This window comes from Pyrgilauda ruficollis, unplaced genomic scaffold, assembly GCF_017590135.1.
Source record: "Pyrgilauda ruficollis isolate IOZ18807 unplaced genomic scaffold, ASM1759013v1 scaffold95, whole genome shotgun sequence".
Taxonomy (NCBI): Eukaryota; Metazoa; Chordata; class Aves; order Passeriformes; family Passeridae; genus Pyrgilauda; species Pyrgilauda ruficollis.
Window position 1 is genome coordinate 1,780,496 of NW_024531599.1, and position 25,980 is coordinate 1,806,475.

The window sequence follows — 25,980 nt, forward strand, 5'->3', positions numbered from 1 at the left end:
TAATGGCTGATGAGGGCCGGGAGGGCACTGCCCTGAATCCGGGCGGGCGCTGAGCCGCGGGGCCAGCACGGCCCAGCCTGCCCGGCCACACGGGAGCTGGCACCGGGGGTAACACACCTGGGATGGGCACACAGCTCCGGGACCGGGCACACACCCAGAGATGGACACCCACACATCTGGGACAGGACACAGCCTTGGGGATGGGCACACACCTGGGATGGGCACACAGCTCTGGGGCCGGGCACACACCTGGGATGGGCACACAGCTCTGGGACAGGACACAGCCCTGGGGATGGGCACCCAGAGCTCTGGAACCTGACACACTCCCTGGTGTTTTATTTTTTCACCGATTTACTTTTACTCATTTTTTTATTCAAATTATTTTCCTGATTAATCGTGTGTTTCCTTCTGCTTTACTTCTTCCATCTGAACAAACATAAATTTTTTTTACTCTGAAAACCATCATTCTTTAGCTTCAGCTTTTATTTCCCAATTAAGTAGTCAATTAATTTAGGTAACTTATTTAGTTTCTGGATTAATTTAGAAAAACCCCCAGCCCCTGCAATCTGATATAAATAGAAATAGAAATAGAAATAGAAATATAAAATAATTTATGTATTAAATATATATAATTCAGTTATTCAGCACATAAATGCATGCATATTATATATATGCATAAAATGAATTTATACAAATGTTATAGTTTTATAATCACTTATAAATGTAAATGTATATAACTTGTAAATATAAATATAAATAAATTAACATATTTTTGCACATTTCTATATAATTAACAATGTATATGGTTGCCATTTAATGTATAACATTAATCTTTATAATTATTTTATTTAGATTAAGTAATTAATTTAGTTAGTTTTAATATTTACATATGATGCATACATATAAATTTATATTTACATTTATTTAAGTTATATAATTATTGTGGTTAATTGGGACTTGGCCCGCGCTGAGGTTCCTGGCCACGCCCCGCTCTGACCACGCCCCCGGACTGACCACGCCCCCACAGTGGCCACGCCCCCGTTCCCGCCCCCTCAGCGCCCTCCCCTCCTTGTCCGCCAGGAGGCGCCCCGTCACTCGCCCGCTCCCCCGGCAGCGCCGCTCGGCCTCAGCAGCCCGGCGGGTGCGCGGTGACGTCACGGCGCAGTGACGTCGCGAGGCCCCGCCCCTGGCGCGGCGGCCGCAGACCCGCCGCAGCCACCGCGCCGGCGGCAGCGCACGGAGCGTGAGGCGCCGGCCGGGCCGAACCGAGCCAGAGCCGCCCGCGGTGCTCCCCCGTCCGCCCCGCCGGACCGTGTCCCCTTTCGTCCCGCCGGCGGCCGCGGTCCGCCCCGCGTTCCCCGCCGCATCAGGATGTCGGTGCCGGAGCCCGCCGGCGGCGAGGAGAAGCAGGCCAAGGAGAAGGAGGACGCCGAGAAATATTCCTTCATGGCCACCGTCACCAAGGCCCCCAAGAAGGTAGCGGGGCCGGCGGGGGGAGCGGGGGATCACATCCTGGTTCGGGGGAGCAGCCCCCGGCTGTGGCGGGGGAGGACCCTCGGTGAGGGGGGAGGCAGCCCCCGGTTGCCGGCAGGAGCCCTCTCCTGCAGGGGCACAGCCTCTGGTGGGGCACAGGGAGCAGCCCCCGGCTGGGGGGAGAACAGGCCGGGGTTCAGGGGAGCAGCTCCCGGTTGCGGGGTGAGAGCCCTCGGTCTGGGGGCGGCAGTAGCCCCTGGTCGGGGGGCCCAGCCCCGGTTGGGGTGGGGGATGCAGCCTCCGGTTCGGGGCGGGGAGCAGCCCTCGGCTGGGGGGAGAAGCCCTGGGTTGTGGGGGGACACGACCGTGACCCGGCTCTGAGAGGAGCAGCCCCACAGGTGGGGGGTTGTGCTGGGAAAGCTGGAGCTGATCCAGTGTGGCGGTAACTGGGAAGCGGGGCTTGTCCCCTTTCAGTGGCAGAGAGGGACATTGGTATCGGCGAGGGGGCTGGCGCGGTCTGGGGGTGGCAGGTATGGGCCAGGGAGCTGCTGGCCCAGTTTGGGGTGGGAGGGAAGGGCTTGGGTTCTGGGGAGAGAGGGTATGTACTGGGTATAACCCTGGCCTGCATAGGGGTGAGGGGAGGAGTGGTACCTGCAGCGCAGCTTCTGAGGGGCTGGGGCCAGAGCAGGGGCCTCAGCTGTGCCACAGGAGTGCAGGGGGACAGGGTGACCCGAGAAGGGGACAGACAGGGTGGAGCCCTTGTGTGGGACTGTGGGGTGACCGGGCTTTGTGGTGGGGACAAAGCACAGTGGACCTGTTATATGGGAAGAGCGAGGAGCAACAACCTGGAGTCAGCTGTGGGTCACTCAGAAGGGTGGTTGAGAGATTTCCGAGTGTTGAGTTTCTCCGGGGACAGGGGTTCTGTTGGAGGTGTGGGTGGGAGCACCTTTGGGCTCAGAAGGAGGCTGCAGTGTCACCTCAGTACCCCTCCATCCCTGAAGGCCTCACAGGAGCTCTGAGCTCCCAGTGCTGCTCCCACAACCCTGTGGGGTGCGCATGTGGCACAGAGGGTGGGCAAGAGCTGGTCTTGCCACTGTAGCAGGGTGCAGGACCCCAGTGACCCGGGGATCTGGCCCTGTGCTCCAGGCTCAGTGCTGAAGTTTCAGTGCTGTCAGGGAGGCAGATCTGTGTTCCAAGCCCTGCACAGATTTGTGCAGCTGAACATTGTGTTCCCCTCGGGGCTGCAGCCGCCTGGAAGCGGTGGATGCGAAGGCGGAGCAGTCACTGAGAATGGGAACATCCTGATTCTTTGGGGGAGTCTCTCCTGCCTGCTCTGGCCACTGCTGGGATTGGGGAGCATCTGACCCTTGGGAAGGTCAGCTGGATTTGAGGCATCTTCCCTCCCAGGGAGCCAGGGGTTGGAGACTAGGCCTTGTTTATCTGGGCTGTGGACATGGCCTGGAGGAACAAGCAGAGGAATGTGGGGCTGGGATCTGCCTCTTCCAGCAGTGGCTCAGCACAGTTCCAGCTCAGGGGTTGTTTTTACATTTTCATAACCATCACCTCTGTCAGAGCGAACAGCAGAAGGCTGCTCCAAGGGGACAGCAAGCTGCTAATCCTGGAGCATCCCATAGAACCAAAATACCTGTGGTAAAAGGGAATCCATCAAGCATCCTCAGAGGCAAGTTTGCCATCCTCTCAGGGGGATGAGATGCTGTATCCCCAGAATTTTCTGCTGCAGACTGGCTGTGCAGCGTGAGGAGCCTTGGTTGGACTCGGTGGCTGCTGCGGCTTTTCCTGGCTGGGTGAGGATATTGAAGGTGCCCAGAGCGACACGCGACATTTGAGGCTGATAACATCAGAGATGGGGAGCGAGCTGAGCTGAGCTCAGGGAACAAATTGCTCCGGGCTCCTGTTTTCCTTGCCTGGCTAGTTCCTGCAAATAGTGCTGGGGAACAGCAGAAGCCTTGGCAGAAGGATGAAAGACCAAGGAAGGGAGAATTGCTCTCCTGAGATAAGCTGTTGAGTGCCCCCAGCTCTGATGCCTCCGAACAGGATTGCAATTAAGCCATTAAAACGCCCTTCTGATTCCCTGCAAGTCAAAGTGGTTTTTGTGCCAGCTGCCCTGGACCTCCTGGCATGGTCAGAGGCCAGTGGAGATAGTGGAGAGAGATGATTTACCAGCATGGATGTGGGCAAGATAGTGCTGTGCTGCTGAAGCACGTCCCTCCTGGGTTTTCAGGCTCCTTGAACTTTGCTGATGCAGTTTGTATGAGGCGTTTGGAGATGGGGAGGGTGGGAATGTGGCCAAGCTCAGTGCAGGCTCCATCTCTCTCTTTGAATGGCTTTTCAGAGGAGCTTTAACTTGTGCTGGAGCTCGGGGAAAGTGCCAGTGTGAGCCCACAGCATCGAGCCCAGGATCTGCAGGAGCATCTTGGATGCAGCTGGAAGCATGTTGGGCCTGTGGGTGCTGTGGAGAAATTGGTGTCTCCTTGTTGGGGTCACCTGCAGCTGGGACTCAGCCCCTGGCATTGCTGTTTCCTCTTGTCAGGGACTTGTTTAAGGTGAAAAAGTGAAACAAGCAGGAGGTAAGAGATTAAGAGATTAAATACAATCAACTCCAGGCTGAAGTAGGAGATGACTCAGTGGAGGTGAAAGGAGGAATAGGCACGTTTTCCCCCAAGAGCTGGAATTTCCTGGCTCTGCCAGAGCTCCCTTTTCACTGCAGTTTGTGGTGATTTGTCTGTCAGCATAATGACTCCAATTTGGTCTGAGTGAGGTGGTTCTTTGGCCAGGAGTGGTTTGCAGGCAAAGGTGAGCGAAGCTGATTTTGCACCTTCTCCAGCCACGGCTGTGGTGTTGCTGGGGAACATGGGGAATGCTGAGGCTGGTGGCTTACCCAGGTTTAGTGAACATGGATGTGGAGATGATGATGGCAGAGCTCAAGGGCAGGTTGTGCTCCTCCAGATCCCTGTGTGCCATCACTGCTGCGTCTGGGCATCTGCTCTCCTGCCTCCCTGGAGACTGCAGGTGCCCTTGGCAGCAGTCGCTTTCCCAATCCACGTCAGCCGTGCGGCGGAGCCTTAAACTCCCAGCGAGCCAAGCTGGGGGTGCCCTGGAGCAGGAAGGACACGCTGAGGGGCACCGTGCTTGCAGCAGGGCAGGGGGCTTGGCACGTGCTGTCCCTGCCTGTCACCTCACCCCGCTGTGTCCTTGTCCCCCTGGCATCGCTGTCTGCTGGGCTCCTCCACACCTGGCTGCTGGCAGACAGATGGACACTGCAGACAGATCTTTCTCCTGCAGCATTGCTGGGCTCTGAGATGGGCTGAAGGCTGTGATTTGGTTCTGGGGAGGTGAGTTGGGTGGCATCTCCATGCCCACGGAGCCGGTGTGGGTGCGTCGGGGCGGTGCTGTGCCCCTGCGGCTGCCGGCTCCGGCGGGATCCCGCGCAGGCTGTGGCAGGGAATGCTAATGCACAGCGCTGCAGCTTTGCGGTGGCAGCGAGCTGGCTGCTGTGGGGGTGGCAGAGATGGAGCAGGGAGAAGCTGGGGAGAGGGGGATGGGGCCCTGTGGGGAGCTGCTGGCCCCTGGGGAGGGCTGGGTGTCCTCTCCAGAGCATCCTTCCCACTGTTGCTGTCTGCAGTGACCTGCGCACTGCTGACCTTGCTGCAGCCGGCTGCATCCCTGCCCTGCACAGCCCATTCCCAAAGACCTGTTCTTGCCCCGCTTTGCTCTGTTGTGACTTACCCCAGGTCCCTGCAGCTCTGCCAGCCCGGGTGATACCTTCCCCTTGGGGCTGTCAGGGGGACGAGACTGCCCTTGTTTGTCCTGACAGAGCTCCTGTAGCCATTCGTTTTTCCTGTCCCTTTAATTTAATTCCTTAGAGTGGCTGCTCATAAATCCTCTGTGCCTTTGTGAGCCTGTCTGGGGCCATGGCTACCACCTCCTGTCCTGCTGTTCTGCAGGCACCATGCACCTGGCGCTCCTCATTCCTTTGCCCAGATCTTCACTTCTTTGGTTCCTTGCTCTGTCTGAGTCTTCCTTCTCATAATGAGGTGCCTGGGCTGGGATGAGTTGAACAGCTCATCATCCTCTATGGATGTCCTGAGATGAGTCTGGCCTTCCCTGGGGTGCAAGAAAACCCTAATAAGTGGGGAAAAAAAGCACAGGGATGTTCAAAGTAGAGATGAATTACTGGGGCTTGGGGCAGCCAGGTCACTTCTGGTGCTGTGTTAAATGATAGAATCCTAATTTTTTTCCTAAGTTGCTCTTGGGACCTTCTCATTATTTTGGCGTTTTGGAGGGTCTCCCTGATGCCCAGAGGGGAGGCTTGTGCCAGTGCCCAGCACTGGGCAAGGCCAGAAGACACTTAATTGAATTGTTGAACCAGAGAGGGGGAAGAAAGGAGGTTTTGGGGGTTTGGTGGGCACAAACCGTCTTCAAAATCATGTGCCAGAACCTTTGGCTTTTGCTTCCCTCTTTTCCTCCTGCATCCCTGAAGGAGGCTGGGTTTCCACTCTTATGTTGGTCCTTTGGAGATGGGAGAAGAGTTGGATATCCATTCTTCCCAGTCTTCAGAAGCATCTCTCTTCATCTTTTAATGGTGTGGGGGTGGAGACCACCCATCCTGGGAGCCCCCTTCCCATGTGAGCTGCCAGGTCTGGAGTGTGGGAGGAGTGCTGGAGCAGGAGCACAGTGTTTTGTTTTGACCTTCCATGAAATGCCAGGTTATCTTCTGCTGGGGACTGGCCTACCACAATACTTTCTCTGGGAACAGTTTTCTCTGTGCTTTCCAGCCTGTGCAAATGTTGGAATGAGTTCCTGTGCTCCCTCCTAGATGCTGAGGCTGGGGTATTTCACTCTGGAAATCAGGCTTTCAAGTTTCAGTTGGAGTTAATCCTTTGCAAGTGAGGATCCTCCCTGTGTTGCTCCTCTGAGGAGTTGGTGGGTGCCTCATCCCAAATTTTGGAGCAGGAAATGTGTGGAACCTCAGCGCTCAGCCCGAGGGATTTGCTTGTGCCTGGCTGTGTTTTTATCACCAGGAGTTTTCTGTGGGTGACAGTTGCATTTGCGGAGTTATGTTTCCTGCTGAGCCCTTTGATCAGAGCTGCTTATCTGGGGCCTCTGGCTCACCTTCACTCAGCACATGGTGGTGACATTCCAGGTGACTGTCCTGGGACCTGCTGGTGGCCCCAAGGGCCCGCAGTGCGAAGGATTTTGTGCCAGAACTTCTCCCAGAGTGAAACTTGGTGAAACCAGGGGTTAAGTCTGTAAGGGGCTGGGAGAAGAGTCAGGGAGCCCCACCAAGGAGGAGCATCATGGTGACACCTCAGCAGGTGAAGCCCCTTCCCAGGGCACTGGATAATTCCAGGGGCTTGGGCACCCTGAGCAGTGCTGGAATCTACTCTGCACCATCCCTCTCTGCCCACATCATCCCTGCAGGCTTCCCTGGCATGGTTAACCCTTGGGAATGGCTGCTCTGGGACATCTTGGTTGATGGCCCAAAGGTCCAAAGAGGAAGCTGCTAGTTTGGAAATGGTTTGGTTGGAAGGGACCTTAAAGATCACCCAGTTCCACCCCCTGCCATGGCAGGGACACCTTTTTTTTTTCTCAGTGCTTTACCCAGCCAGCCTGTCTCTGGCAGTGGAAGATGGATGTTGGGATCAGGGCTTGGCTGTTTTGTTTTGCCAGAACTTCAGTGCCCTTTTACTTCTTCGCTGGGAACAGTGTAAAGGTTTCCAGGTGGAGATTTGGCTGGAATTCCTGCTCAGGGAGTTGGCAGGGACAGTGCCAGGCAGGTCTGTGCCTCTAGGGAGAACAGCCTGCCCTGTGAGCCCTCTGGGAGTGAGAGCTCCAGATCCAGGAGCACCAAATTCCACATGGCTGTGCTTCCATGCACAGAGCAGCAGCCTCGGGGAGCTCTTCCAGCTGTGATGTCTGAATGGAGCACTTGGGATTTCTTCTAAAAGTTGGGGAAGCCACCAGGAGAAAGTTCTCCTCCTGCAAAGGCCACACCTGGAGCAGAAGCAGCTCCTTCTTCCTGAGGGTTGTTCCACTTCCAGCTCTCTCAGAGCCCTTGGTGCTCAGGCTATGGAGGACCAGGAGGTGCTTGCTGAGCAGCACTCCTGCTCTTCCAGCATCCCTGTGGAATGGTGGGGTGAAGCAGTGGGCACTGCTGGGAAAATCCCCCACCTTCACCTGGCCATGGGCTCTGGCTGGGGTTTTGTTTGCTGCTGGGAGGATTTGAACTGGGAATCTGGTGGTTCTTCCATGTGTTGGCCATAGCCTGATGTGAATTTGTGCAGCCCTTTGCCATCCAAGTTTGCACTGGCATGTGTGACTAGAGCTTGGAGGTGGGAAAATTGGATGATTTGAGTCACAGAGCCAAATCCACCTCCAAACCCTCCTCTCCCCAGTGGTTTGGGGGTGAGGATGGTGAGTTGTCAGGGTGAGAGTCTTGCTGGTCCTGATCCACCATCCCTCTTCCCCGAGTACCTTGTGTTTCCTTTCCTTCCATCCTTAAGGAATGCTGTGATCCACAAATACCCTTACAGGTGGAAAACCTCCCAGGAAAAGAACCTTAAAACCATCCCTGTCTACCTTGCTGATTCCCACCTCAAAAATCCGTGTCCTTTTGGATTGTGGAGCGTTAGCTGTGTCCCCCTGTGTGTCCCCTGTGTCCAGCCTCATGTCTAGACACTGTCCTGTGGGAACAGGGGCTGGCTCTCCCAGCCTGGTAGCAGAGCAGAGGGGGCCTGAGGACAGGGCAGCCAAGTCCTCTAAACAAACCCAGCACCCTGGCATGGCCACAGTGGGCATGGGGCCAGCTGCAGGGGCCAGCACAGGGACACACACTGGGAGCACTGGGAGCCTGCAGCTAGTGGGTTTGGGATGGCCTCAGGGAAGCAAAACTGGCAATAGCTCTTTTCTCCTGGTTGGGAAGCTCAGGGTCCCCACCAGGATCTGGGTGGCTGTGAAAACAGCATGGAAGAGTTCTGTCCCTTCTCTGAGGGATTGGCTCAAGCAAAGCTGCTCCTCTCTTCTTTTTGATCTGGAATGAAGGAGAACACTGGTTATCTGACTTTTTTTACCCTCTGCTGATGAGGCTGAAGGGCCTCATTCCCTGGGATGCCTCTGCCCTCCCTGGATGCTGTGCTGAGTCGCTTCTGCAAATCATTGGATTAGAACAACTTGTCCTTTAGAAATGCCTGACCCAGCTCCTCCTCAGGAAAAACCAGCAGCTCTCTGTCCTTCTGCAGATATGGAATCCTTGGAGACTGAAACCTGAAGGTGCCCATCTCCAGGTGGGCAAAACCCAGCCCTGCTCCGAGCTGCTGCTCCTGTCTCATGTAGAGGCAGGGCTGGTGAAGAGGAGGATGCTTGTTTGAGCTGTAAAGCATTCCTTGTCTGGCTGAATTTCCAGGAATGACAAAGAAATGATGAACTTAAAAGACAGGTCACGTCAGGGCTGCCTTGGCAGCACGGTCGTCCAGCAGTGCCCTCCAGCCTCTGCCAGGGAGTTTTTGTTTGGGAGAACATACAAAATAAGGGGAACTGGCTGCATTGAATAGTCCTGATCCCTGCTGCTGGTTTTCTGCAGCCAAAGGAAGGGTCCCAGGACTGGATCCTTCCAGGCTTTCTCCTGGGAGGACAGAAGTGAGTTGCAGAGTCTCTTCTGCTTTAGAGGTGGTTGTGTGGCTGTAGGAACGTGCTGCTTCCATTTTGCTGTTCCTCCCTGGGCAACTGTGCTGTGTCCTCACATCCACTGATGTCAGGCTTGGAAGTCTGGAGGGTTTTAGATGGTTCATTGCTTCCTGCTTATCTTGGGTGATGTGTGGAGCCTGCTCCTGTCCCCACTCCACTTATCCAGGACAAAAGTGGCTTGGGAGGACATTTTTCCCGTGGCTGCGTTTGTGCCGATGCTCATGTTTTCCCTAATAATAAATAATAATAAAGAAAGGATTGCTGAAGCAAACCTGGGGGTGCAGGAATAGAGCCTGGAGCTGCTTCCCAGCCTGTGTCCTTTCCCCTGTGGAGCCTGTGCATTGATGAGCCATGTCAGCTGTGAGTTGGTGGATGCTTTCCAAAATCTCTGTTCCTTCCACAGTCTGCTCCTGCTCTCTCCCAAGGCTGCATGGGATGCAGTCAGGGATGTGTAGCACAACAAAGGAACTTAAACGACCTCTCTGGAGCTGTTCTGGGAATGGAAGAAGTGTTAAAATGAAAAGTGGGATTGTCCTGTGTGAGAGGGACATGCTGGGCTCCTGGAGTTAGGGAGTGGAATTTTCTTACTCTGTCAGCTCCAAGCCCTGCTCTCCTGGCTGACCACAGAGAAGGTGCTTGGGATCAGCCATGGAGGATGGCACACCCTGCAGTCATGAGCTGCCAGTTTGGTGAGGTGGTACCAATCTGGACCTGCAATCTGTTTGCCCTCTCTGTGTCGTAATAATTAAACAAATGAGGCTGTGTGTGCTGGGGACACTTGAGCTGCTGGGTTTGGTGCTGCCCCACCAATGTTCTCAGTGGATTTGCCCTTATGCCCTAGAGAGAAGCTTGTTCAGGCTGGTCTTCAGCTTCCTGGTGGTTTGGGATGCTCTGGGCAGTGTGGCCAAATAGGGTGGACAGTGCTCCCTCAGCTCTGGCCCTGGAAAGGGTGATTTGAGCTGAACATGAGCGGGCTGTTGTTGGGAAATGTCAGATCTGCCTGGAAATGGGCACAGTGGCAGTGGCTTGGCTGGTGTGACCGGGAGCAGGCAGTGCCCAGTGAACCTCTGGAAGAACTTGGCAGGAGATCATGGATCCTGCTGTTTTCCTGCAGAACATATCCCCAGATCCCTGCTGTTCCAAGTGAGGAACTTCTCATTTGGCCTCTTAGGTCTCCAGCCCCTTCTTCTCCTTTTCCAGGCAGCGATGCTGAAAACCCCTGGCTTCATTGCTATGCCGGGAAATGGGTGCTGTCTTGTTTTCCCTACTTGACCATGAATTTCTGGGATGAAAAAATATTTTCCTTGCTCTTAAACCCTTGTGCTCCACCCGGTTGGAAAAGCTGCTTCCAGCAGGATGAAGTTTGGGATGCAATTCATGACCGTGCTCTTGAGAGCTGGACAGCCCCAATCCCGCTGAGCAGGGACAGCCCCCAGCTGGGAATGCCATTCATTCCAGTTCCCATGACAGGCAGAGGGATTAGGAGATTTTCTCTGTCTCCTTAATGCAGCTCGAGCTGTGGGCACGTGGAGGGCGCTGGTCACGCACCTCTCTCTGCTCCGGTGCCTTGCCCGAGCTCCCCGCGCTGCCGCCGCGCTGCCGGACACAGCGGCGATTCCCCGGGCTCCGAGGGCTTGGATGTTCCCATGGTTCCTCAGGTTTGGGTGCTGTTCCTCGTGTTTGATGATAATTTTAGCCAGGGCAGATTTTGCTAAGCTGGGGAGTTCAGCTGAGCCCTGGTAAAGCTACGGCAGGGATTACTGGGGGTAATTCAGCACTTGCTTTGCTTAGCACTTGCTTTTTCTCTCCCCTTGGATTCAATCCCCTCATTCCCATGTTTCTAAACCTGCTGTTTCTCTTGCAGGGTGGGGTTGTGCCTCAGAGCTGGCTCAGCACTCACAGCTGGAGCCCTGAAGGGGAGGTGGATTGTGGTGTGGGATGTTGTGGGACTGGGCAGTGCAGCATCCCTCTATCCCATCCTCTCTTTTCCATTGCATCCCAAAGGAACTTTGCTCCATGAGACCATCTAGGCAGCAGTTCCCTGAAGGGAATTGCCCTGTCCCCGAGCACACACATCCTGGATGCTGCAGGCCAGGAGGGACCTGCACGCTGGGCTGGAGCACTGTGCTTTATGTTTTTTCCCTCCTGGGTCACCTCTTCCCTGGAAACCTTTCCCTGAGATACAGAAAATTCCTCAGCTAACACTTTAAGCTGTTTTAATGCCAGCAGCTGTTTTATGGGGAATGTTTTTTTATACCCTCTGGTTTGATGAGCTGCCAGAGGAAGAGCTTGATGTGAAGGCATGGAAATCTTGTGTCCTGAAATTGCTGATGCTTTTTCCTCCTTGGAAGTGCCCATGAGCAATATACTGGCATGGAAGTAGCACAAGCCTATCCCAGGCTGTGTGGGGAAGATTGATCCCAGGAATAGACCTTGAACAAATTCCAGCAACATCATTCCTTGTTGGGAATCCTGCCAGCTCCTGCCACACACCCTGAGCAAAATACTGGTACCTGCCTGGAAGTGCTTCTATCCCAGAACCAACTTCCCTGTGGGGGTGGGGGTTGTGATGACCTCTGGATCCTCCCTCTGCTCTCCCGTGGGGATGGAGGTTTCAATGCCCTCCAGGTCCTCCCTCTGATTTCCCTTGGGGATGAGGGTTGTGGTCTCCTCTGCATCCTCCCTCTGCTCTCCTGTGGGGATAGGGTTGGGATGCCCTCTGGATCCTGCCCTCTGCAACCTCCCTCTGCTCCCCCATGGGGATGGAGGTTGTGGTGCCCTCCAAATCCTCCCTCTGCACCAAATGACCTCAAACAATCGCAAAACTAAACCTTCTATCTCCATTTATCCTTCCTATTCCTTCCACTAATACAAACTAAAGCAGTTTGCATCAGAATCCAGCTGCAGTCTGCTGGGAAGTCTAGTCAGGGACGCAGATACTGGGCTGTGATGTGTCCAGGATGGAGGAGCTGGCTGGAAACCTTGCAGCAGCAGCACCCACAGGAATGCCTGGGATGCTTGACTGGGTGTGGTGATGGATCTCTCTGTGCCAGTCGCTTGCTGGAAGGGATGCTGGAGTCCCACATCATCCCTCCTGCCCTCCCTTGGAGTGAGCCATGGGTTTCATGCCCCTTTGTCCCTTCCCAAGTGGAATACCATGCTGGTTTTGGCCCATCTGCTGTGGGATTCTGTAGGATTGTGGCAATGTTTTCCAGCCCAAAAAGCTGTACTGGTGCTGCAGCCACCCAAGCTCCAGCCTGTGCAGATTCCTCCTTTCTGGAATGGATCATTTCAACTAAATGCTTTCATTCTTCACCCCTCTGAAGGCTGTTTTCTGCATCAAAGCTCTCAGGGAGCTTTTGGGATGGCTGTGACACTGAAAGCCCCTCCTTGTGGCTGCTCTGGGCTGTCTCTTTCCATCATCTTGATTTCTCTAGGACTCCTCTCAAGGTCTCCTGGGTCTCGGGGATGCTTTGTTAATCCCACTCCCTGCCATGACGTCTCATCCCTGTTAAATGGCAAAATTAAATCCTGCAGCGACGTGATCTGAGTGAAGGGGCCGTGCTGGGGTTCTTTGTTAGGGTCTCCTGCGTGGCAGCAGGGAGGGGGCTGCAGGCTGGGGTTGCTGGTGCTTTCCCTAATTCCCTTTCATCTCCCTTGCCTTTCACTGGCAGGAGCAGCAGTAAGGCCCTTTGCTGGCTGCTCACTCGGGGTGAGCGCAGCAGCTGAGCACTTTTGGGTTATTTTTCCTCTCTTTTTGGCCCAACACAGTTAAATTTGATGATCTGGTGGAAGGTGCTGGAGCCTTGAGTTGCCTCTGGCTGAGAGAGGTGGCTGTTTTGGGGGTTCTATTCCAATGGAAACATCTTGTCCTGCAGAGGAGGCTGAAAGCCAATGCAATGTCAACTTCTTTTTGTTGAAATGTTCTCTCTTGCTGAGGTTTTTTCCTGTGCTTTTAGTGTCAGTTTTGGAAGGATGTGTGGTGTTTTTAACCTGTGGGATGCTCTGCTCCTGGGGAAGAGCCTGGAAGCTCCAGGGATCTGTTGGGACCACCCCAGCTTTCTTGCTGCTGCATTTTTGGGCAGAAATCTGCTGGGATCGGTTGGGGCAGGGGCTGTGGGAGCAGGGGCTCAGCCTCCACATGGGTTGTGGGTTGTACAAGGAGTGTAGTCCCTGAAGGAGCCTTAGGGACTGGGAAGGGATTAAAGGGGTGCTCTTTTTATCTTCAGATGTGTCAGATTTGCAGGGTGACAAAAACCTGGTGGCAGCTGTTGCAGGCAGAGGAAAGGATTTCATTTTTGGCATCTGTAACCTTGTATTTGGTGATGTTAATTTTTGTGGACTGAAGGGATCCACGGGTCCCTGTAGCTTGAGGAGGTGCCAAGCCCTGAGGATCACCTCCTGATTTAGCACTTCTTTCCTTTGCTCCCAGCAAATCCAATTTGCAGATGACATGCAGGAGTTCACCAAATTCCCGACCAAGACGGGCCGTCGGTCCCTGTCCCGCTCCATCTCCCAGTCTTCCACCGACAGCTACAGCTCTGGTAGGTGCCAGGTCCTTGTCCTCTCGTGTTCCTCTCAAAAACCCAGCGTGGGTGCTGCAGTGAATGTGCTGCTCACACCCTGTGGCAGGATTTGTGCTGCTGTTCATACTTGGATGCTGAGGGAATGATTCCAGGCATTCCCAAAGCTCAGGCACTGTTTGGCAGTTGATAATCCTGTTACCTCTGGGCTGTTTTAGAGAAAAAGAGTGCAAAATTCCTTCAGGGTGTTGGCTTTCTTTAGGGGATTGGTAGTTTGAGCCATGAGTGAAAGCTGAGAAGGGAAACAAAGCAGAAACCTGAAGGGTAGGAGGTTCCTGGGTTCATAAGGCCTGGCATAACACTCATTCATTCCTCTTCTGGTTTAGCTGCCTCGTACACAGACAGCTCTGATGATGAGGTGTCCCCCCGAGAGAAGCAGCAAACCAACTCCAAGGGCAGCAGCAATTTCTGTGTGAAGAACATCAAACAGGCAGAGTTTGGGCGCCGGGAGATTGAGATCGCCGAGCAAGGTACAGAGTGGAGTGTGGGGCTTCTGCGGCTTGGGGCAGGTTCTGAAGACCAGGAGCTGAGGAGTGGCAGTTCCCACTCCTGCTGCAGCCTTGGATATCCTGCTTTCCCCCCCTCCCCCTGCAAATCAGTTAGGGAAGATTGAGATGTGCCAGCATATGTTGATGCTCTGTCCCATCCCTTTTCTGGCAGGAGCAGAGCTCTTGCTGGGTTTAATGTTTTGTTGATTATGGATGGATAAGGATTTTGTAGCACTTTCAGAGGTATGAAAGCTGAAAATTCCACCCCTTCCTGTGGGAGTGGTAGGAAGCTGAATTACCATTTCCAGTGAGGTGATTGGATAACTGTCCTTTTAGAAGGGGAAGATAATCCAGACACATCTAGAGCAGCTCTTCTGAGATGTGGCAGCTCTGTTTGCAAGTTCAGGTGCTTCACCTGCTGCCAAAGGGCTGGTGACTGTCCTTAGGAGCCTTACCCCAGCAGTGCCAGTCCCAGACCCCTCCTTTCCTCTCTCCTTGTCCTTTGGTCAAGTGACAAATGACACTGATGGTTTGGTCCCGTTTTGCACAGACCAGGGATGAGGAGTTTTCTCCCTGCCTGTGTAACAGCAGAAATTTTGGGGCTGGAGGTATCCTGGGAGGCCCTGACAGGAGGGGAGCTGTGGCAGAGAGGGCACCCTGCAGACTGAACCAGCATTAAAACCTCTCTTCCTTTTGCAGACATGTCTGCTCTGATTTCGCTCAGGAAACGAGCCCAGGGGGAGAAGCCTTTGGCTGGAGCTAAAATTGTGGGCTGTACCCACATCACAGCACAGACTGCGGTGAGTGGCTGCTTATCTGGGGGGCCTGGGCTGGGACATCAGCTTTTCCATGGGGAAGAAAGTTCTTTATGTCTTTGCATGGGAGAAGGCACGTTCAGTTGAGTCTGGACACATTTTGGAAACGTTGTGCTGGTGGCATTTCCCCAGAGTAGCATTTGGTTCCTGTGCCCAGCACTGCTGCCCAAGGCCTACCCTCGTGCCAGGGGCATCTGTGACCCCCGGGTCATCCCTGACCTCTGGGTTATTATCCCTTGGCCCTGGGGCACTGCAGGCACCTGGGGCACCCCTGACCCCCGGGGCACCCCTGATCCCCAGGTTATCCCTGACCTCCAGGACACTGCTGGCTCCTGGGGCACTGTTGGCGCTTGGGACAGCCCTGACCCCTGGGCCACTCCTGACCCCCGGGACATCCCAGATCCCCGGGGCACCTCTGGCCCTTGGGACACCTCTGACCCCCAGGACATCTGTGTCCCCTGGTGCACCCATGATCCCTCGAACACCCCTGTCCCCCAGGCCACCCCAGGGCACCCCTGACCCTCAGGACACCCCTGGCCCCCTGGGGCACCCCAGACCCCCAGGCCCCCCCTGTCCCCTGTAACACCCCTGTCCCCGGGTTATCCCTGTCCCCCCGGAACACCCCTGTCCCCCGGAACACCCAGTCCCCCGGGGCCCCCCTGAGCCGGCCCACCCCGCTGTCCCGCAGGTGCTGATCGAGACGCTGTGTGCCCTGGGGGCGCAGTGCCGCTGGTCTGCCTGCAACATCTACTCCACCCAGAACGAGGTGGCCGCGGCCTTGGCAGAGGCTGGTGAGTGCAGCTGGGCCTCCTGCCTCCCTGGCCTCACCTAGGGGAAACCTTCCAGGGAACTTCATATTTCATTTGTGTATATTCTGTTTTATATTTATATATTTTTATTCTATATTTATGGAAAATTTATATTTAATATATAAGAATATAAAATTTTATATTAAAATTATAAAATTGTAATTTATATTTAGAAATATTTTATACTAGGTATATAAAAATATAAATAAATATTTAAATAATATATTTTAAATAAATATTTATACATTGGCATAAAATATTCAATATGAATACATGTATAGATACATTTTGTATTGAATATAAATAAAATAGATATAAAATATAAATGAATAAAAAATAAGAACAAATATAAAATATATTTTAATTTTATATTTAACCATATTTTAATTATATTTTATTTATTTTATGCTGTTTAAAATTAAACAGTTAATAATAGTATTAGTACATTAATTAGTACTAATAGTAGTATTACTACAATAATAACTACTATAAGTTATTGTTAGTATTCTTGTTTCCTTACTATTTATTTATTATTATATCTTTGGTTTTATTATTTATTTTAATTTTTAAAATTTTGTATTTCTGTTTTAGGGAATTAATATTTTTGGGGAATATCTTCTAGGGAGGGATGGGCAGGTCTGATCCTGCTGTGGGCCGTGATGTGATCTCTGCATGGTCCCCTGGCTCTTGTGTCCGTGTGTTTCTGGAGCTGGCCAAGCAGCAGGGAGCTCTGCACACCCAGCAAACTCCAGGGGTGCTCCTGTTCTTGCAGGTGTTGCTGTGTTTGCCTGGAAAGGGGAGTCAGAGGATGATTTCTGGTGGTGCATTGACCGCTGTGTTAACGTAGATGGCTGGCAGGCCAACATGGTAAGGAGTCTCCTCCAGCCCTTGCTCTTCTTCCCTTCCACCCTGGGGCTGTTCCTGGGAGCCTGCTGACCTTGAAAGGGCCTTTGACCCCAATTAAAAGGGGGCTCTTGGAGAGCAGCAGCTGGAGATGAGCTGGGAACAGCTATGGGAATGTGAGGAGCTGCAGAGATGATGTCCTGGGTGGGCACATCCCAATGGCAAAGAAGCAGCTCCTGGTGGAGTTGCCACAAGCCAAGAAGTGGGAGCTGTTTCCCCCTGCAGGAGCTGCCCCAGGCACTTCTCTCTCAGCACAGGTGCCATCTGCCCTCTCCCTCCCAAAGCTGGGCTCATAGTGGGGACCTTTCCCTTGTCAAAGCCGATGTCCCCCCTTGGTGCATGGTCTGTGGTCACCAGTGATGTGTCTGTGTGCCAGGACACCTCCCACAGCCTGTCCTGTCCAGTTTGCTTTCTGAGCATCAATGTGGTGGTGTCCTTAGCTCAGCCTAGTTAGATCTGCCTGTGGTCACCTTTGCAGGCTGCAGAGCAATAGCAGAGCCAGGAAATCCTGTTAGGATCCAGCAGCTCCACACAGGGGTAAGGAATCTCAGGGTTTTAGAGGAGACCCTGAGTTGTAGGCACCTAGGGGAACCCAGGAGTCCTGGCCCCCAGGCCTCTGCCCAAACAGCCCCTCCAGCAGTGCCTGAAGATGCTGGTCCAAATCATTTCCCCATCCTGTCCTCAGCCAGTGCATTTCCCAGTGGGAGGCCTGACTGCTCCCTGTTCTTCCTTGCCTGTTCTAGATCCTGGACGATGGTGGGGACCTGACCCATTGGGTTTATAAGAAATACCCCAGCGTGTTCAAGAAGATCCGAGGGATTGTGGAGGAGAGCGTGACAGGCGTGCACAGGTGGGAGCTTTGGGAAGGCAGATCCAGAGATCTCAGGGAGTTGCTGCTGTCTGCTCTGACCTGCCTCTGCCCTCTCCCAGGCTGTACCAGCTCTCCAAGGCTGGGAAGCTCTGTGTCCCAGCCATGAATGTGAATGACTCTGTCACCAAGCAGAAGTTTGATAACCTGTATTGCTGCCGGGAATCCATCCTGGATGGGTGAGTCCCTCTCTTTTCCCCACTGGCACTTCCACACGGGTGGGTTTGGCTGCAGCTGCTTCTAAAGCAGAGATCAGGCTCTGCTGCTTTGACCTGGTTTTGGGCTTGACTGATCCCAACACAGGTCTCTCTCTGTCCCCCAGCCTGAAGAGGACCACGGATGTGATGTTTGGAGGGAAGCAAGTGGTGGTTTGTGGTTATGGGGAGGTGAGTTCTGTGAGCTGTGCTGGCCTCCCCCAAGCTCAGCATTCTGCAATTCCCTGTGCAGAGGGCATTTGCCCTTGCTATAAGGAATAGATCCAACCTGGTGAGCGATAACCAGGGAAATCTTGCTGGAATCTGCTGGGAGAATGGGGATCAGGGGTCAGGTTTCCCAGTTTGCTGCAGATGAACTGGGCTGCACAGCTGACAGTTGCTGGGAACATTGGCCTGAATTATAACTGTCCACGGGTACTCCCATCTGCTGTCCCTGGCCCAGGTTCAGCATCCAGCCTGGCTGTCACTGAGCAGGGCAGGCAGCTTCTCCCTGGGAATAATACTCTGGCAGAGGGAAATTGTATAATGAGCTTGTAACTGATTCTACCCTGGAAGGGCTGGAGATGGGAGCTGCTACCTTCCCTCCATCTGTGCACGTCTGTGTGGGTGTTTATCTTCCAGCACTGTGCAGGGACTGGCAGGAGCTGCAAAGACTCTTCCCAGCAGGAATTTGCTCCCTAATTCATTTAGGCACTGGTGGAGCCCAGCTTTGCTTGACCAAGAGACTGTGCTGGCTCTCACCAAGTGCTCTGAGCTGGTGCCTGATTCTCCAGGCAGGAGATGTGCTGGGCATTGTTGTCTCCAGGGTCTGTCCTAAACTTTACTGGACTTCTTCACAACAGGGGAGTCAGAGAATCCCAGACTTCCAACCCATATTTGGGTTGAAAAGGAACTTCAAACTCATCCAGTTCCACTCTGTGCCACGGACAGGGACACCTTCTGCTAGACCAGGTTGCTCCAAGCCCCACCCAACCTTGAACACTTCCAGGGATGGGGAGTCACAGCTTTTCTGAGAAGTCCATTCCAGTGCCTCACCACCCTCACAGGGAAGAATTCCTTCCCACTATCCCATGTAACCCTGCCCTCTGGCAGTGGGAAGCCATTCCTCCTTTTCCTGTCACTCTGTCCCTTGTCCAAACTCCCTCTTCAGCTCTCGAGAATTCCCTTTAAGCACTGGAAGGGGCTCTAAGGTTTTGCTGTAGCCTGCTCTCCTCCAGGCTGAGCACCCTTAGCTCTCTCAGCCTGTTCACCCTGACTGGTTTCCCCTTTGGATATGAGTTGAATCCCAGCTGGCCCTGCCTGGGTGTGTTCAGTAGACCCGAGGTTAGAGCTTGGTGATAAGTGAGGGTCACTCTGGAAATGTTTTTGGTCCAGCAACTTGCTGGTCACAAAATGGGGCTGAGTAGAGTCTGTGCAGCAGAGCCAGGTGTTGGTGTGGGTTGGTGATGTGGAGAGCTGGACTTTCTTTTAATTTTCCACTGAGGAGAGGGAGCAAGTCTGAGATGCTGTTGCAGGAACCCTGTGCTCCCTATGCTGATGTGGGCAGCATGGGATGGAGGATCTGCCCCCTGAGGAGCAGGACAGCTCTGAAATCCTGTAGCTTAAAGGCAAGGGGGCAGTGTGTGCTCCTCTAGGCTAATTCCTAGAGGAATTTAATTCCTGCTTGGAGAAAGTCTCCTGCAATGCTGGGGCTGCACAAGCTGTGAGAGCGTTGGGTTGGGAAAACTCCTGTCATGGATATTTCCAGCTGGAGCAGCCACAGCATTGGCTGTCACCACTCCCACAGGGGAGAATTCCTTCCCAGTATCCTGTCTAATCCTGCCCTCTGGCAATGGGAGGCTGGTGGCCTTGGAGGGGGAGCTGGGCTTGTAGCACTTGTGCCTTTTACCAGGCATATCCTGAGCTGTTGCTGGCATTGAGCAAGTGGCTGGGATGAGGATCTTCCAGCCTGGGATGGGCTGGGCTGTTTAGGGCAGGGACTGTGGCACTGGTGGGTCTGTGTCCTGCCTCACTGATCTTTCTGCCTCGGCAGGTTGGGAAGGGATGCTGTGCTGCCCTGAAAGCCCTGGGAGCCATCGTGTACGTCACCGAGATCGACCCCATCTGCGCTCTCCAAGCCTGGTAAGGTGCTCCCATCTGCTCAGGAGTGTCTCTCTCTCTCTGCTCTTCCAAACCCTGCCAGAGGCTGGAGTGAAGCCAGGGGGATCTGTGGTACATTTTGGAGAACATCCACCTTATGGGGGTGTGATGGGGAAGGGCTTGGGCAGCTCTCAGGGATGGGGTACTGGGCAGAAGATGCTCACTGGCTGCTTTGGGGAGGCTGCTTAGGCCTCTATGCCACACATTGCTGGCTCATCCAACATTTCCAAGAGTGGGTTGGACATCCCAGCTGTTGCACAGCTCTCCCTTGCGGCACTGGTGTCCCTGGAGGGATAGAGGAGAGCCTGGGCTGCTGCCAGAGCAGTTTGGAGCTGCTGAGATCCCTCATGGCCTGGGGCAGAGAAAGAACAAACTTCTCCTCCTCATCGTGGTCCCTATTCCCCTTTTCTTGGCAGCATGGATGGATTTCGGGTGGTGAAGCTGAGCGAAGTAATCCGTCAGGTGGATGTCGTCATCACCTGCACAGGTAGGGACAGACAAGGCTGGAGCAGCTTGAGGAGCGTCCTTCCCAAGTGGGGTCTCAAGGGGGCTGGAAATGGAGGACATTTCACTGCTGTGTGCTCCTAATTTTCCACAACAGTTGGGCTCTGATTTGCTATACGACCACAGTCCTGGCCCAGAGCAGAGGGACATCTTGGCCACATGTTCTCAGGGTATTTTGGGATCTCCTAGAGCCTGGTTAATTCATGGAGCAAAGATCAAAGATTTGGGCACTGCCCAGGCTCCCCAGGGAATGGTCACAGTCCCAGTCCTGCCAGAGCTTGAGGGGTGTTTGGACAATGCTTTCAGGCACAGGGTGGGATTGTTGGGAGTGTCCTATGCAGGGTCCAGGAGTTGGACTTGATCACTCTTGTGGATTCCTTCCAGCTCAGGATATTCCATGACAGCACTTGTGCCACATATTCTCTGCTGTCACAGCCACAGGGGCTCATGTCTCAGGGAAGCTCCTCTGATGTTGCCCCAAGCTGAGCTTCTCGTGACTTGAATTCAGGGAAGGAGAAACCAGAGGGTTTGTGTTCCCACTGCTGTGGGGTGAGCTGTGCCCTCTGTGCCTGCAGGGAACAAGAACGTGGTGACCAGGGAGCACCTGGACCGGATGAAGAACAGCTGCATCGTGTGCAACATGGGCCACTCCAACACTGAGATTGATGTGGTGAGTGCTGGCTCCTCTGGCAGTGCCTGCCCGCTGGCTCCTCTCACTGTGCCCATCTACCAGCTCCTACCTCTGGCTGTGCCTGCCTGTGCCCCTTGCCTCTGGCAGTGCCCATCTACTGGCTCCTGCTGTGACCCAGCCTGTGCCTCCTCCTTTGCAGACCAGCCTGCGGATGCCGGAGCTGACCTGGGAGCGGGTGCGCTCCCAAGTGGATCACGTCATCTGGCCCGACGGGAAGCGCGTGGTGCTGCTGGCCGAGGTGTGTTGAGAGCTGGGCCATGGTGCTTTGGGCCTCTGTCAGGAAATCACAGATATAGCCCAGTGGAAAAGTGCTGAGAGAAGCTTCAAGGCTCAAAAAAAGGGTTTTTTTAATTTATTTTATTTATTTATTTGTTTTCTTTCTTGAGGGCGGGTGTGTCATATCCCACATGCAGACACAGAGGTGCCATGTGACTCCGTTCTTTCGAGCTGGGATTCATCCCACTCAGGCAAACCCCATCTGTGCAGGGTTTCCCAGGTGCTGGGTGGCTCCTCTTCCCACAGGAGCTCTTCTGGCAGGAGGAGAGACTGGCTTTTCTAGGGACCACAACATTCCCCTGCCTTGAAATGAAGGGTTAAGGTGGAAACTGGAGCAGACTTCAAATGTTCTGGTCACCGTGCTCTGGTTCTCTGTGCTCCTGTTCCCTGGTCCCCTGTGCAGGGAGGGGATGGAGTTGAATCTCATGTGGGAACTCAGTTTGGTTTGGATTTAGGAGTATGTCCAGCTCTGTGCTGACTCCTGCTTTCTCCCAGGGCCGTCTGCTCAACCTCAGCTGCTCCACAGTTCCCACCTTTGTTCTCTCCATCACGGCCACCACACAGGTCCGTATATGGGTGGGTCCCTGGACAAGCCCAGGGGTGGGGATGGTTTGGAAGGGGCTGAGAACATGCTGGGATTGGTCCTTGAGATGGCACCACTGCCAGAAATACCATTTTTTTCTGGGCTGCAGTTATTGCTGGCATGGACCCAGTGTTTTGGGTACAGCAAGTTTTGGGAGAGCTTTTAAATGAGTGGTTTCATGGCACAGATCCTGCTGGGCTGGAATAAAGGTTTAAGCTTCCCCCAGACAGGTTTGAGCCCTCCTATGAGAGGTGTGAGACCCCCTAGCATGGGTTTAACCTTCCCCAGCACAGGTTTAAGCCCCTCTAGCACTGATTTAAGCTCCCCAGCTTGTGTTTAAACCCACCTAGCACAGGTTTGATCTTACCTCAAAGCAAGGTTTTGTTTGGGCTGGGAACATGGAGGGGGCTGGTGGCACTGGGAACACTGAGGGGATTGATGGGGCTGGGAACATGGAGGGTCTGGTGGCACTGGTGCTCTTGGGGAAGAACAGCCAGGCTGACAGTGGGGAATTCCCTTATCCTCACTGCTGTCAGCCCAAGGGGACAGGGAACAGGCCTGTGTTTTGGACTTGGTTCACAGCCATGGAAGTCAGTACTGAGGGGCTGCAGTTTCATCTGTCCTGAAGGAATGACCCTGGTTTTTTGCCCGTTTCTGAGGAGCAGCCCCTCCTTTTCCATGTGCCACAACAGCTGGGTGGTTTAAGAGGAGAAGAGCTGCTAACCCTAAACCATCCTCATGTGTTTCCCTGAGGTTTTGAGCCCAGATGCTGCAAACAGGTTGGGTGGCATCTCATCCCTGCTCTCTGATCCCTCCAGTGGGATTGTGGAGACCCAGACTGGGATGTACCTGGGGTGGGAGCATTTCCCTCGAGGCATGTTGGAAATGGTTGCACTGTCCCTGCAGCTCCCACATTCTTCTCTACCTTTGTGAGCTTTGTGCTGCCCAAGCTGGTGGCCATTCCTGACTGTTCCCAGCTTATCCCCGTGCTCTCCACAGGCTCTGGCTCTGATTGAGCTCTACAACGCTCCCGAGGGCCGGTACAAGCAGGACGTTTACCTGCTGCCAAAGAAGATGGGTAAGTGAAGGAACTGACTTTTCCCTTGGGAATCCATGTGCCAGCAGTGTCAGAAGAGCTCAAACCCGGGCTGGGAAACACTTCCAGAGGGACAGCAAGTTCAGGGAAGCCACCAGAGGCAGTGACCTTAAAATCCATGGGGGTTATTTGCTTTATCTTTGTTAGTGTTCTGCAGCGTGGGAGGCATCCCACATCCTGCAGCCTCCCTTCTCTGGGAATTTCCATGCCCTCCTTGTGCCTTTAGAGGCACGTCCAGCCCAGGCTTGGGCTCAGCCCTGCTTTGGGTGATGGTGAATCCGGGGTGCTGCCCAGCCAGACCTTCCATGTTGTGGTGGGTGTGGAGCCCCTGATGTTCCCTGTTCCCATTCCCAGATGAGTACGTGGCCAGTTTGCACCTGCCATCGTTTGACGCCCACCTGACGGAGCTGACGGACGATCAGGCCAAATACCTGGGACTCAACAAAAACGGGCCTTTCAAACCCAACTACTACAGGTGAGAGCTGCTGGGCAGGAGCTCCCAGCTCCCCACTGGTTTGGAGTTCTGCCTCCAGCTCTGGGGTCTCCAACAGCAGAAGGATGTAGAGCTGCTGGATCCCTGGAAGTGTCCAAGGCCAGGCTGGGCAGGGCTTGGAGCAACCTGGGACAGTGGAAGGTGTCCCTGTCCATGGAATAAGATGAGCTTTAAAGTCCCTGCCAGCCCAAACCAGTCTGGAATCCCATGCCTGGGGGATCCCCTTGCCCTGGCACAGCAGCACCTCCCATGTCCCTCACTGTCCCTTCCTTCTCTCCTAGATACTGATGGGACCATTTCCATGAAGGACCAGACCACACAAGGCAACATTTGAGAGATTATTTTTTAAAATAATTTTTATTTTGGTTTATCTTTTTTTTTTTTTTTCTTCACCACCACCAGAACCTGTTTTTACATTTTATCTGTGATTTTTAAGGTCAGGTTTTCTTTTCTCCCCCTTTTCCATGATCGCATCCCTGTCTGATCTTGCCAGACAACCTGGGATTTGCTTCTTGCTTTCATGTGGCTGAAGCTGCTGATTCCCAGCCCTGGCTCCAGGAGGGGCTTTCCCTTTCCTGCTGGGCCAAGGGCACTTCATTCCTGCAGCAATGGTTTATTTTGGCTTTTATTTTGTATTTTTTCCCACCTTTCCAGCCCACGTCGGTCTCAGCCGGGCTCCCTGTGGATCCGGAGATGCTCTTCTACCTTACCTTCTATTTCTTTGTGTGGATTATCTGCAACTTCTAAATTGCCTTAAAGAGCCCAGTTTTAGCTGCTAGATCCCTGCTCCGGGTGCTTCCTGGGAGCAGAGTGGCCTGCAGGACACCTGGCAAAGGGGGTGACTGTGCCCAAGCCCAGCCCAGGTCCCTGCGCTGAGGTGGCCCAGGTTTGGTGGCACTGGCCTGGGTTTGCTGGCCACCTGGGTCCAGGGGAGTTCAGTGTTTCAGGGTGCTAATCTGAATCTGGATGGGGGTCGCTTTCCCAGCATTATCCTTTTTTCTCCTAGGTTTTTTGTTTGTTTTGTTTTTGTTTTTTTTTTTTAGCCAAACTGCACCTTAATTGAGTTTTAAACATTTTTTCCGTTTGTTTATTTGTTTCTTTTTCTTCCTCCTTTCCTTTTTGATCCTTCCAGAGATGTTTTAGAGGGCGGGGATTGTTATTAGATGTTTTAAAAAGGAAGCATTGTGGACGTGGCTGCCTTCCCATCTCCCACTGGGAAGTGCTGGGTGGTGTTGAGGGTGTCTGGGGTGGGTTTTGGGGGTGTTTCACTATTTTTTTTGAGCTGGATGCAGAGATGAGCCTTCCCCATACCCCAGCCCGGCCCCTCTGCTCCCTGTCACTGTTTTCCTCAGCCTCTCCTGGTGTGTCCTGGCTGCTCCCATCACCTCCTCTGTGCCCTCCCTGCCGACATTTCCCTTGCCCAGCTTGTGCTGGGGTGTGGGCAGCTCCTTCCAGCCCACTGAGGTGTCTCTGGCTCCTGTTCCTTTCCCCACCCAAGGGAGGGAAGGAGCTGCTGGCACCCCTGGGTGGTGGAGCTGCTCCTTCCTCCTTAGCAGGGATCCACCTGGACGGGTCCTTCCCAGGGAATTTGCAGGTTTTGGGGAGTGCCGAGCTCCTTAGGGGGCCAGGGGATGGGAGAGGTGCTGAGATCATCCCCCTCCATGTCCTCTGACTGTTCCTCTCTCCCACCCTGCCTGGTCTCCTCCTGGATAGATTTTGGGGATCACCTGCCTCGCTCCCCCACGGATCCCAGGGATCACTTGGGTCCCTTCCACCATCCCCCAGACCTCCCTGGGGACAGCTTAGCACGCTGGGATGGGCGTTTGTGGGAAGGATCGGGAGCATCCCCCCTTCCCTGTGAGCCCCCCACGCCCGGGGGCCCCCGTTCCCACCCGTCCCGGGTGGAATCTCGGCCAAGGGCTCTGTGTCTGTATAAGCCATGCTGGGGGAGCCCGGGGGTGATGGCGGCGGCAGCGGCGGGCCGGGAGCGAGAGGTTTATTTTGTATAGGAATGATTTTTAATGAATGCAATATTAATCCTTGCAGATGAGCAATAAATCATTAAAGTCTAATTAAACTATTAGGAAAAATGAAGTGCTTTTGGTTGTGGGTGGTTTGTTTGGTGCCTTGGGGGGGGGACCTTGAGTTGTTTCTGAGCCCAAGGGCAGGGCTGGAATCTCCCTTTGGCCATCTCGGGTTGAGGATTGGGTCCTGCCAGAATTTTCTGAGTTGTCACAGCTCTGGAGTTTTGCAGTCTTGCCCTCTTTAAAGCCCAACGGGACACCTTAGCTTGGGGTTTAAACCCTGTCAGGTTCCTTTGTCGGGTCCGACTCCCCTCTG

At 53.8% G+C, this 25,980-nt stretch overlaps 1 protein-coding gene across 2 annotated transcripts; it reads left to right on the top strand.

The window, feature by feature from the left end:
- The first annotated feature begins 1,193 nt into the window (after positions 1-1,193).
- Positions 1,194-25,730, top strand: AHCYL1 (adenosylhomocysteinase like 1). Of its 2 annotated transcripts, XM_041489622.1 has the most exons (17): positions 1,194-1,476; positions 13,610-13,721; positions 14,087-14,230; positions 14,948-15,048; positions 15,752-15,854; positions 16,645-16,739; positions 17,519-17,625; positions 17,706-17,822; positions 17,966-18,029; positions 19,891-19,979; positions 20,414-20,484; positions 21,077-21,171; positions 21,332-21,430; positions 21,964-22,032; positions 23,051-23,129; positions 23,502-23,622; positions 23,922-25,730. In XM_041489622.1, the coding sequence occupies exons 1-17, from the start codon at positions 1,372-1,374 to the stop codon at positions 23,926-23,928; spliced, it is 1,578 nt and encodes a 525-aa protein (XP_041345556.1). In that variant the 5' UTR covers positions 1,194-1,371; the 3' UTR covers positions 23,929-25,730. The 2 variants fall into 2 exon arrangements, with proteins under 2 accessions (XP_041345556.1, XP_041345557.1); XM_041489623.1 differs by lacking the exon at positions 23,922-25,730 and having other exon boundaries at positions 23,502-23,626.
- Positions 25,731-25,980: the final 250 nt, after the last annotated feature.